General features: G+C 40.2%; 7 protein-coding genes across 7 annotated transcripts; 2 read left to right on the top strand and 5 right to left on the bottom strand. All coding sequences in view use genetic code 12, as the record gives it.

The window, feature by feature from the left end:
* Positions 1 to 793, top strand: CANMA_003265 (WD40 repeat domain-containing protein; the record flags this gene model as incomplete). Its single annotated transcript, XM_051815423.1, has 1 exon — positions 1 to 793. A coding segment is annotated over one exon (793 nt), but the record flags the coding sequence as incomplete, so codon positions are not given.
* Positions 794 to 918: 125 nt separating this feature from the next.
* Positions 919 to 1,305, bottom strand: CANMA_003264 (uncharacterized protein; the record flags this gene model as incomplete). Its single annotated transcript, XM_051815422.1, has 2 exons — positions 919 to 1,234; positions 1,295 to 1,305. 2 exons carry the CDS (start codon positions 1,303 to 1,305, stop codon positions 919 to 921), a joined length of 327 nt encoding a protein of 108 aa, XP_051671198.1.
* Positions 1,306 to 1,738: 433 nt separating this feature from the next.
* Positions 1,739 to 2,620, bottom strand: CANMA_003263 (uncharacterized protein; the record flags this gene model as incomplete). Its single annotated transcript, XM_051815421.1, has 1 exon — positions 1,739 to 2,620. The coding sequence occupies one exon, from the start codon at positions 2,618 to 2,620 to the stop codon at positions 1,739 to 1,741; it is 882 nt and encodes a 293-aa protein (XP_051671197.1).
* Positions 2,621 to 3,012: 392 nt separating this feature from the next.
* Positions 3,013 to 3,798, bottom strand: CANMA_003262 (uncharacterized protein; the record flags this gene model as incomplete). The annotated part of the gene is made up of 1 exon (XM_051815420.1): positions 3,013 to 3,798. One exon carries the CDS (start codon positions 3,796 to 3,798, stop codon positions 3,013 to 3,015), a length of 786 nt encoding a protein of 261 aa, XP_051671196.1.
* A 1,072-nt stretch (positions 3,799 to 4,870) lies between these two features.
* On the bottom strand, positions 4,871 to 5,587 carry CANMA_003261 (vip1; the record flags this gene model as incomplete). Its single annotated transcript, XM_051815419.1, has 1 exon — positions 4,871 to 5,587. One exon carries the CDS (start codon positions 5,585 to 5,587, stop codon positions 4,871 to 4,873), a length of 717 nt encoding a protein of 238 aa, XP_051671195.1.
* A 396-nt stretch (positions 5,588 to 5,983) lies between these two features.
* CAR1 (arginase) lies at positions 5,984 to 6,934 on the bottom strand (the record flags this gene model as incomplete). Its single annotated transcript, XM_051815418.1, has 1 exon — positions 5,984 to 6,934. One exon carries the CDS (start codon positions 6,932 to 6,934, stop codon positions 5,984 to 5,986), a length of 951 nt encoding a protein of 316 aa, XP_051671194.1.
* A 1,075-nt stretch (positions 6,935 to 8,009) lies between these two features.
* Positions 8,010 to 11,498, top strand: GDE1 (glycerophosphocholine phosphodiesterase; the record flags this gene model as incomplete). The annotated part of the gene is made up of 1 exon (XM_051815417.1): positions 8,010 to 11,498. The coding sequence occupies one exon, from the start codon at positions 8,010 to 8,012 to the stop codon at positions 11,496 to 11,498; it is 3,489 nt and encodes a 1,162-aa protein (XP_051671193.1).
* Between the last annotated feature and the right edge of the window lie 77 nt (positions 11,499 to 11,575).

The following is an 11,575-nucleotide window of genomic DNA, read 5'->3' as shown; positions in this document are numbered from 1 at the left end:
TGCTCACGGTGAAGACATTGTCTTCCCAGAACATCCGTTATTGGTAACAGGGTCTCGTGACCACAAAATACACGTTTGGAAGTTGCCAATTCTTCAAGAGGACACTGTAGGTGAGACTACGTTTGATAGTGGAGAAAGTGAAAATCCCTACTTGATAGCGGTTCTTGCGGGCCATACACAATCGGTGCGTTCTTTATCGGGGTATGGAAACATTATAGTATCCGGTTCATATGATTCAACCGTTCGAGTGTGGGACTTGCTTGACAATGCGAGATGTAAGCATATATTGCAAGGACATCAAGATAGAGTGTACTCAACAGCAATAGACTACAGCAAGAAAGTGTGTTTTTCGGGATCCATGGATTCAACCATAAATATATGGAATTTTGAGACAGGCGAGTTGTTGAAAGTTCTAGAGGGCCATTCGTCGTTAGTTGGTCTATTGACTTTGGTAGACGAAGTGTTGGTATCTGCTGCTGCCGATGCATCGCTCAGAATTTGGGATCCGGTGACTGGCGAATTGAAAAGTAAATTGAGAGAACATGCTGCCGCTATAACTTGTTTCGAGCACGATGGATTGAAAGTTGTCAGTGGAAGCGAGAAACAACTCAAAGTATGGGATGTGCGACGGGGAGAATTCGCCAGGGACTTATTATACGATGTCACTGGAAGTGTTTGGAACGTAAGTATCGATTATAAGAGGTGTGTTGCCGCTGTGCAAAGAGTAAACAGAGCTGGTGAGGGTGAATTGTTTCTTGAGATATTAGATTTCAGCGAAAGCCAGCAGAATTAAAGCGTCGATTAGGGATCAAGCTTAAGCAAACACTTTTATATAGAATAAAAAAGATACCAAACAAATAATGGACTTCTGTTTTGAATGACCACTAAACTACCTCTCCTTCCCCCACTACAATTATGCTACACCATAAAGTCTGCATCCTTAAAAGAAGCCGGTTCAGAATTCAGATGGAAATCAATGACTTTTTCAAGCATACCAATTAGTGAAATAATATAATGTCCCATTGCTCGTGAATAAGCAAAATTTCCAGCACCACCAAGGCAATCAGTGGCATTGTTGCTACCTCTTATGTAATTGTAGTTATTGAATGCCACAACATAAGGATTATTGTAGCTAACTGGCCGGATCATTCTTAAAAATTCAAGGTATCTGCGTAAATGTTGGTTCAACTCTGGTGACATTTCACAACCAATATGGTCTTTTAAAGCTTCATGACTTAAAAAACAGACGTTAGTGGGAAGCGAGTTGGCTTTAACTAACTAATAATTAACATACGATTTCAACATGGTTTCAATATCAAGGATTTGGCATTTAAATAAATCATCAAGGAAGCATAACAATTGGTGAATTTCGTGGTAGAGGCAAAGTAATTGGTTATGTGAGTACTTTGTATCCAGCACCGCCTTTGATCTGTGAGTTTTGCTTGAGCATGATCTTGGTGGACGTCTGAGAATCCGACAAAGTGTACCAGAAGGTGCTAGCATTTGGTGGTCGATGTGATGATACTAGACGAAATTAGTATGGGTAAGGGTTCTCTTTTTTTTTACCGTTTTTGCACCCAGGAAAGTGCTTCCGTGCGGGGAGATTGACGAGAAGATTTACCAAACGGCAACAGGCATCGCAGAGATAGCATCCAAACTGGATGATGGTTCCATCAGATAATCATCTTTTCAAACTATACACCAACATAGAAACTCCTACACACACGGGCTACCCCCTTCATGTGCTCTTTTCCGTTGCACTTGAGCCTGGAATATCGCCACTTGCACCAGAGCCAGCAACCGTTTGCTTCTCCTTCTCCTTCTCCTCTTTCTTAATCTTGGCCAATCTAACCGCCTCTTCGTGGACATCCTTCACGTCACCAGCAAGACTTTGGTAGTACTTGTGAATCCTTTGTCCCAATGGCGAGCTGATTGCATTGTCAAAGTACTTCTGCAACCCAGAGCTAGCAAACGTCGATTGGGCTTTCTGCAACTGTTGATTGACTGTCGATTCCGGATCCTGCGAATGAACGTACTTCTTATCCAATGAAGAAATAAACGACTGGAAGCGTTGCGAAACCCCGTTTTTCTTGTCAAACTCCAAACCACGCTCAATGATAGGGTCTGATAGAACGTATCCATCGGCCAACAACTGTGCCAATATGGCGTATTTTGGTTTCTCTTCTTGCTCGACATCGTCGTATGTCTTGTCGCCAGTCTTGATCGAATCGTTTTCAACTCCTCCGCCTCCAGTGGCGGTTCCGCCAGCACCAACAGCACCACTCAACGTGTCCCTGATATCTCCTTTCTGCTGTTGAGCTTCCGCGGCACCTGCACCTGCACCTGCACCTGCACCGCCTTGTTGAGGAGCCAACCCTTTAGCTCCGTCCGTGAGTTCCAAGTCTTCTTCGACCTTGATGAAAGCATTGTCAAGTTCAGCGTCGTTCAACAATAGAGCTGTAGATACAGCTTTGTTATTGGCAAACACCACTTGATACTTTTTTGTCTTGCCATTGTCTTCAAGGGGCACCAAGTCAGAGACCTTTCCGCAGAAGGAAAAGAATTCAGAGACCTTGGCTGGGGGGACGTGCGAGGGGATGTTGGAAGCGATAACAGACATTATTTGTAGTCGTGGGTTGTATTTAATGAGTCAATTGATAGACGAATTGGAAAGGAAGCAACTGTGCTAATTCTCCTCCGCCTCTCTATTTATATGCCCACCTCGACCAGGACATGTGCGGCTTAACTATGTAGCATCACACTTTACTGCGTTTTGTGTCATGAAACATTATCACAGGCCATTGTTACATTGCTATCCAAATGTACACGCATACATACACCAACAGCTTCGTGGAAACTCGTATATGCTTTTCACGTGCGGCAATACTGATAGAGAGTACTATCCACTTTAGATGTTCCTTGGTCGGATAGCTACACTTGTTCCTTGTGTTCAACCAATTGCAATGATATGATTACCTATACTGTGCTAACTACAAAAACCTCTCTCTTCCTTCAATTACTCATGATACCTCTGCCCGAGCCTTGTCCATTATGCTGCGCCAATTTCATTGCCTCATTACGGATATCTCTCACATCGTTGTTATCAACAGTCTTGTAGAATGAACTGACTCGAGCATCGACCGAAGGCGTTGCTGTATCGATATTAACACTAATCTCATCAAAGTACTTTTTCAACTGATCATTTTCATAAGCCCTTTTCTGCTTGCCCTTTGCTTTCAAACTGTAATCATTTAGTGAGTCAATAAAGTTTTGGAACCGGGCAGAGACTCCATACCTCTTGTCAAACTTTGCTCCTCGCTCAATGATATCATCAGCAAGGTCATATCCGCCCGCGATTATTTCGGCAAGTATAACTGTCTTTGGCTTGTACTCCTGATCGATATCAGCAGTGGGAACAGGATCTTGGTTTGCACCATTACCCAGATTGAAAACTTGCCCGTAAGCATAATCCAAAGTGAACTCGATGTCCTCTTTACGCAACTGCTGCAAGGTTGGCTGTCCGTTGTGGTGGCTGGCAAACCCATTCATTTCCATTGGGCGCTCCTGGTATCTGCGTACTTGAAGGAAGCAGCCATGTTGCAACTCCACGTCATCTAGCAAAAGAGCAGTTGACACTGCTTGTGGAGACATGTAGATGATTTCATATTGGCGTAAATCTTGCAATGTTTCTCGCTTCAAAGGAATAATACTGGATATGGTGCCGGCATACTGGAATAAGCACCTAAGTTGGCCAGCGCTAATGTGGCTAGGAACATCAGACACGAGAACAGATGACATTGTTTGGGTGGCGGAAACTGTAGTATATGAGTTGGTTAGCCTTATGAAACTGAATTCAAGTAGAAGATGAAATGTAACATATTTATATATAAATACTTCTGCAGTGGGTGGGTGTGGGTGGGTGTATCGTAAGATATAAAGTCTCCTAAGGATGTCTTAGATCATCCTTTTTGTGTTGCCTCATTTATTTTTCTCCTGTGGCACATTTTCCATAATGTTCCGAGATAGGCAAACAAGGGTGGAGGCTTGGTCAACTCTCATTGGATAAATCTTCAAGACAGAAAATTAGCTACTAGAACTTCTCTTAAAAAAACGCTGAACTAAAAAACATATGCCACTTCACGTCGATTTAAAACAATAGATCTGCGGTTTTTCGTAATTACTAAAACCACAAAAAGAGTCTTGTTGGTTTGGGGGTCCACAAAGCTTGAGGCGCAGGCGGTAGTTGAGATTTCTGGCCTTCATTGGCCTCGGCATAGTACATCTTCCTCAAACGTTTGTATATGTTTGCATTGCTGGTGTTGTTGTTGAAGGTTATCAACTTTTGGATAAGCCGATGTTCGCTGATCCTAATATGCACACCAGGGAACGCGATAGGGCACACTCTACACACCATTTTTAGATAATATCACCCCATACAAAACCTGTGTAACCCAGACGCGTCTGCAGGGGGGTTATTTTGAACCATCAAGCGGCTAGTTAAAGCGAAAGAGGTACCTGTACCACCCCAAGACGCGTTCCCTGTGCATAGATCAAATAGATAAAGAAAAAAAGCATATGCGCTGGCCAGTGACACACAAAAATTAAACAACCCAAGACTTGCATCACGCACGAAAGGAAGTAAAGTTGTGGCGCCTTTGGATTCGCTATTGACCATCGGTTTAAGAGATATAGACAGTTGACCTCCACTGCCGAGGGATACTTAGCGTTATGGAAATTCGCTGTGGTAAATGCTACCAAATCAATTGTACCAACTTACTTTCTACAGCTTACCGTTGACCATTGTGATACTTCACATAGACATTTTTCAAATATATTATTTTAATTCAATAACATCTAAAGCCGTATAAAACTAGGCCTTTGAATTTTCTCTCTCCTTAGCCAATTTCTTTGCATGCTCACGAATTTCATTGACATCATTAGCAACCTTTTGATAAAATTGACTAACTCTAATGCCGCCTTTGGAATGAGAAATATCGTCACTCACATCATCAAAATACTTTTTCAAATCAGAATTCTCATAAGCCTTGCCGACTTTCTCTTCGCCTCTGATAACTGGACATTTCTCCTTGTTTTCATTCAATGATTTGATAAAATGTTGGTAATTTTCAGAAAGACCATTCTTTTTATCCAATTCAGCTGCCTTTTTAACCACATCATCAGAAAGGGTGTATCCGTGAGCCAATAGTTCGGAGAGTACAGCATACTTTGGCTTATCCTCTTGATGAATATCAGCTGAGTGCTTGTGTCTAATTTGGCCATAAGCATTACTCAAGGTCTCTTTAATATCGTCTTGTCTCTCCTTTTCAATTCCACCTTGTTGAGTAGAAAGACCAGTTTCACCATCGGTGATTTCCAAATCTTCATCAACCTTAATTGGTTTATTGTCCAATTCGGCATCATTAAGAACCAAAGCTGTCGAGACTGCCTTTGGGTCTTCATACACAACTTGGTATTTGCTTTCACTTAATGGTCTTAAATCGGTAACCGTACCGGCAAATGAAAAGAACTTGATGAGCTCGGCTGGTTTGACTTGAGAAGGGACGTTAGAAGCAATGACGGATGACATGGTATTATTTAATTGAGGTAGAATTCAAAATATGTCGTGCTAGAAACATGTTTCCATGATTGGAAGGAATTGGGCCTTTATATAGTGTGGTTGAAAAGGGGCATATACACAGTTCCTATTTTAAGCAATGGAACCAGTGCAAGAGAATATTCTTCAGAGTTCTTCCATCCTTTGTGCCGTAGCAATTATAAAAATAAATGACAATGTATATGCACAAACTCTGTACATAAAGTGAAGTCCGATTCTAGGGAGGGTTATGATTGTCAGAAAAAATGTACAATGGGTTATTTGGTTGTTCTTTGACGTTCTTTCACCAACATAGTAAATAAAAAAATGCTTTACGAGACTTTCAATTATCTTAAAACGTTACTCTATTAAAGCTCTAAATACACCCCCTTACAATAACGTCTGGCCCAAAGCACATCTACCAATGGCACAAGCAGCACTAACGGTATCCAAAACGTGTTCCTCAGTTTCAGCCAACATTGGATTAGTTTCAACAATATCCATACTTTGCAACAAACCCAGTTGAGCGATTTCTTCAGCGACAAATAATCCTTCTCTTAAACTTAAACCACCTTCGACTCTTGTACCGGTAGCTGGTACAAAAGAAGGATCAATGGCATCTACATCATAAGATAAATGGACAGGGCAATCACGGTTGGGGTTGACTTTATCCAATGCCATATCAACCACTTTACCAATCCCATATTTATCAATATGGTACATTGAATACGCAGCGATATTATGTTCACGCAAAATCTTTTTCTCACCTTCATCAACATCTCTTAATCCAATATAAACCAACTTGTTTGACTTTAGCAATCGAGGTACCCATTTGTACTCAGGTGGATATGAGTCATCATCAACACCCATTAGGAAACTCAATGGACATCCATGCAAGTTACCCGAGTCGGTGGTCTTGGGACTGTTTATATCAGCGTGAGCATCTACCCACACAACACAAGTATCTGGGTTATGAGCTAGACTGGCACCAACAGTAGCAGTACCAATTGAATGGTCTCCACCAATAACCAAAGGTAATCTCCCTTCACTTAAACTCTGCTTACTGGCTTCAAATATTAATTGACAGCATTTACTAACAATGGCAGCATTCTTGACACCGTATTCATCTTTGATATTAGATTTCTTTTCTTCAAGGGATACATCAGCAAGTGGGTTGACGACCTTAGTAGCCCATCCAAGGGAATCAATTTGTTTTTGGAATCCTGCGTTCAATATGTACTCGGGACCTAATTCAACGCCCCCTTTTGGTTGACCTCCAGAAAATGGGGCAGTGATTATTGTAGCTTTTTTATTAGGATGAAATTTGTATTCGACTGACATTGGGGATGTATTGTATGTTTTTGTAGAGAAGAATAAAGGTTGAACAAAACTTTTCTTGGGAGGATGGTGGAAAGTTGTTGGCTATTTATAACTGATTGAAAACAAAATTTCGATTAGATATGATCTGTCCATTAATGGCAGTGCAGTGCGATGAGAGAGTTGCAAAAAAATAAAAGAAGAAAAAAGAATGTGACATCAAAAATAGACAAATACTGATAGGCAAAAATATCTTTTTTTTTTCTACCTTCTGGTTTGTCTACAAAAGACAATTTAAAGCGAGAGTAGTAGTAAGATTTAAGTATACGTCGGCTCAAAGTTACAGAACAATGTGCCGATACCCCACGTTGATTCTTTTTGTAGTCTTAGAAATAAAGGAGGGGAGTAGTCACACCGTATTTGTAACCCACCTCTAAAGGCATCCAAACGCGAATACCCACAACTTCGGAGCAGGAGAGAGGTGCAGTTAGTAAAGCCGGAGAAGTTACAGATATCAACCCCATTTATGGAATGAATGGTAATTGCGGGGTCGAGAAGGTGAAATGACTTCAACTTAAAGGTCAGATAGAGCATATTTATTCAAAAATGTATACCAATTTTTGAATGCCGTGGCTATGTGTAAACAGCTCTGTAGTAGCAGCTTTATAGTAGCATCTCTAGGTCTATCACTTGGGAACAACAATACACAAGTATCGTCTGTAATACTACTTTTTAACTTCATTAAAACCAGTCAGCTCCCTTAAATCTGTCAAAAGTTAAGTCGTAATTCGAATTTCCTCGAGATACGCGTCAACGCATATAAAACAAACTTGGAGTTGGTAGACGTCATAGTTATATTTCATGTCCTGCATATAACAACTGGTCTCAGATAGCGCGATGCCCACGTTGTTACAATTGCAAATGTTGATTGATTACACGTTTAACTTTACATTAAGACACATATTATACAAAACTCGTATTACTAAAGCAGAAAGTATATATCTTCAAGAATAGTATATTTCAACAGAGATAAGTCACAAGAGTGTTTACTAAAGACATTTACTCATTCACTCACCACACCCTTATCTAGTCTCGCACAATGAAGTTTGGAAAGACGTACCTATCACATCAGATCCCCGAGTGGTCGATTTACTACATGAACTACAAGCATTTGAAAAAGATTATCAAATCTATCAATTCTGAGAGAGATACAGACGAAGATGAAACGACATACCCCGAACTAATTCTGGAAACCTTGAGCTCCTTCTTTTTTGAAATTGATAGAAATATCGAAAATGTCGATGAGTTTTACAATGCTAAATACAAGGAATATGAAAGAAGATTGGCCAAGATTATTCAAGTGTTGGGATTTAATGACAATGTTGTAACTCATAAAGTTGAAAGTCAAGAAGAATTGGATGAAATTATCAACATCTTGATTGAATTGCGTATGTTGTTTCGTAACTTGAAATGGTTTGGTGAATTGAATCATCGTGGATTCATCAAAATTTTGAAGAAATTGGATAAGAAATTGTCGTCAATTTTGAATGATGGACAGGTTAGTGAAATTGATGTTTCACGTAACAACAAGGAAGCTTATTTGACAACAAGAATAGATGCATTGCCATTTGCTAATGAAGCAGAAGTTGCAAATAATTTAGACATTATTCATCGCATCTTGCTACAACTAGGAACCATGGGATCAGCTAATGAAATAAAATTGGAAGGGTTGAAAATTGAAGACAATGTTGAATCTTTTCAAACTATTTTGGAAAACGATGATTCAAAAGCATTGGAGGAGAAGGTCTTGGATAACAAAACGGAGAAGTTCAACATTTCATTACTTAATAAAGCGTCTCTCGTGAATGCTGAAAGATGTGTCAATTTGATTTGGAACCATTTGAATAGCTTATACGATGAAAAGGATATAAATGGTCGAAACTTTTTCCATCATAATGTTATCAGTCTTGGAAAAAATCAATTTATCAAAGAGGAACAACTAACTCCCGGAGACTCGCCTAATTGGCTAGTTGGTGGTGCCAATGGTGCTGATAACAACAATATCAACAATACTAGCGGGTTGTTGCAAATCTTGTACAAGTTGGATGATAAGAAATTGTTGATCGCAAAAGATCATTACAACAGAACTCCCTTGCATTATGCAGCACAGTACGGACTTGTTCAAGTGACAAACATCTTGTTGGATTATTATTCCAAGTGGGACTTGATTGATCGTGAGTCGTCAATCGATAATATGAAAATTTGGGGTGATCAAGAAAATTTAACTCCATTGCATTTATCAATTATTGGCAAACATCCAAAAACCACTGAAATTTTGATCAAGTTTAATAGTCCCAGGAAATTGACTTGTCCTGATTTGTTATTATTATCGGTGCGGTTAAACTCGAGCCGCATTTTAAACTCATTGATTACTGATGGGCTTATTGATATTGACTACACTGATGAAAATCATAAAAATGAAACGGCATTGTACATTGCCTCCAAGATGAATCTTGCCGGATTAGTTGAGTTTTTATTAGAATCAAATGCCAATACCGAAATTGGCGAACAAGTGTTTGGATGGACGCCTATATTCATTGCTGCGTGTGAAGGGTATACTGAGGTTGTCAAGGTGCTTAAAGAGTTTGATGCTAATTATGACATTGTTGATAATTCTGGTTGGTTGCCAATGGAGCATGCTTGTCTAAGAGGTCATTTAAATGTGGCTGATTTGTTAGTCCCTCGCGACCCCAATCTTTTACTATATGACACGTACCACCCCGAGAATAATATTGCGCGTATCCCCAGTGAGGCAGCCAGTCCCGTCTTGAGGGCCAAAGATGATGGTGCTATTCCTACAAGTATTGATAGGTTACCGGAAGCACACAAAAACGCAGTTAATGAGTTTTACAAGCAATTGAAGAACTCATCTTCGGGTAATGTATCTCGCTCAACATCTCCAAAGAGGAAGAAAAGAGTCAAGGCAGTTAAATCTTTTGGTCATAGGTATTTGGGTGAAGATGAAAGTTTGATTTTGGTCACTTTAGGAACTACTGATTTGCGTGATGATAGAGCTCCAGTTGAACTAAACAAGATTTCCTTGGCGAAATCATTTGCTACTGAATTAGATACTGCATTGTCGTTGTCAATTACCTGTCGTTACAAATCAACTAATCAACAAGTTGAGCCACCCATTGTGATTGATTTACCATTGGAGGATTATCACGGAAGTGCCACTGATCCTATTTCGTTCAAGCTTGCCAACAATGTGTCAATTGATGATGTGATCATTACGTTTGATTTAATCCCCACATATCAAGTTCATAAAAAGGTGTTGGGTAGGGCCATTGCTCTTTTGAAAGATGCCTACACTAAAGTGGGACCTCATTTGCGCTCCTTAAACAACAATATCACTGTCCCTATCCTAGAGACTACCAATTTGGACATCTTGGGGCTCATTCGGTTTGAATATTTACAAATTTTGCCCTTTAAACATCATGCAATGTCAATTGCTAGATCAGATACGTATTGGAAACAATTGGTATCCACTAGGGTCATTGGTCACCGAGGCTTGGGTAAGAATGAGAGTGGTAGACAATCGTTGCAATTGGGCGAAAACACGGTGGAGTCATTCATTGCTGCCTCTTCATTGGGGGCTTCGTATGTCGAGTTTGATGTGCAACTAACCAAGGATTTTGTTCCTGTCGTTTACCATGATTTCACAGTAGCTGAGCTGGGAGTAGATATCCCGATGCATTTGCTAACATTGGAGCAATTTCTTGGGTTGAACAAGACTGGGGAAAAGCCCCATCGTTCAGTTGACGATGAAGTGTTGATAAGGTCCAAACCTAGAGCTAAATCGTCTTTTCAATTGAATGGGACTCACGATGATGTTGTTGATAAGGATTTCGAGAGCCAAATCAATGAGAGGATGAAATTGACAAAAACTTGGAAAAGCAAAGGTTACAAGGGGAATGCTAGAGGTACCTCCATCGCATCGAACTTTGTCACTTTGAAAGATTTGTTTAAAAAATTGCCAGAAAATGTTGGGTTCAATATTGAGTTGAAGTACCCCATGTTGGATGAAGCTGAACAAGAGAGCATGGGTGAACTTGCGATTGATTTGAACTTGTACTTGGACACAATCCTTAAAGTTGTTTACGATGAAAACACCAATGGTCGTCACATCGTGTTTTCCTCATTCCATCCTGACGTGTGTCTTCTTCTTTCATTAAAACAGCCAACTATGCCCATATTGTTTCTTACAGAAGGAGGTACCGCCCCCATGGCCGATATCCGCGCGTCATCGTTACAAAATGCCATTAGGTTTGCTAAGAAATGGAATTTGCTAGGAATAGTCTCAGCAGCACAAGCATTGGTTAAAACGCCACGATTAGCCCAAGTGGTCAAACTGTCAGGTTTGGTGTGTGTGACTTATGGGGTGGAGAATAACGAGCCAGAGTTGGCCAAGATCCAAATGAGAGCCGGTGTAGATGCAGTTATTGTTGATAGTGTGTTGGCGGTAAGAGAGGGTTTGAGGGAGCATAATGATTCTAGAAGGGAATTTGAGGACTCAAGTAGTGAGTGAGTGAGTTAATGAATAGATAAAAATATAATTTATTAATTTTTGCGCGATCGATTTGTAAGAGAAAGAAAAAGACAGAA

The sequence above is a fragment of the Candida margitis genome (genome assembly GCF_024628925.1).
Source record: "Candida margitis strain CBS 14175 chromosome Unknown scaffold31, whole genome shotgun sequence".
Lineage (NCBI taxonomy): Eukaryota > Fungi > Ascomycota > Pichiomycetes > Serinales > Debaryomycetaceae > Lodderomyces > Lodderomyces margitis.
This window is presented reverse-complemented; position numbering and strand designations above follow the sequence as displayed.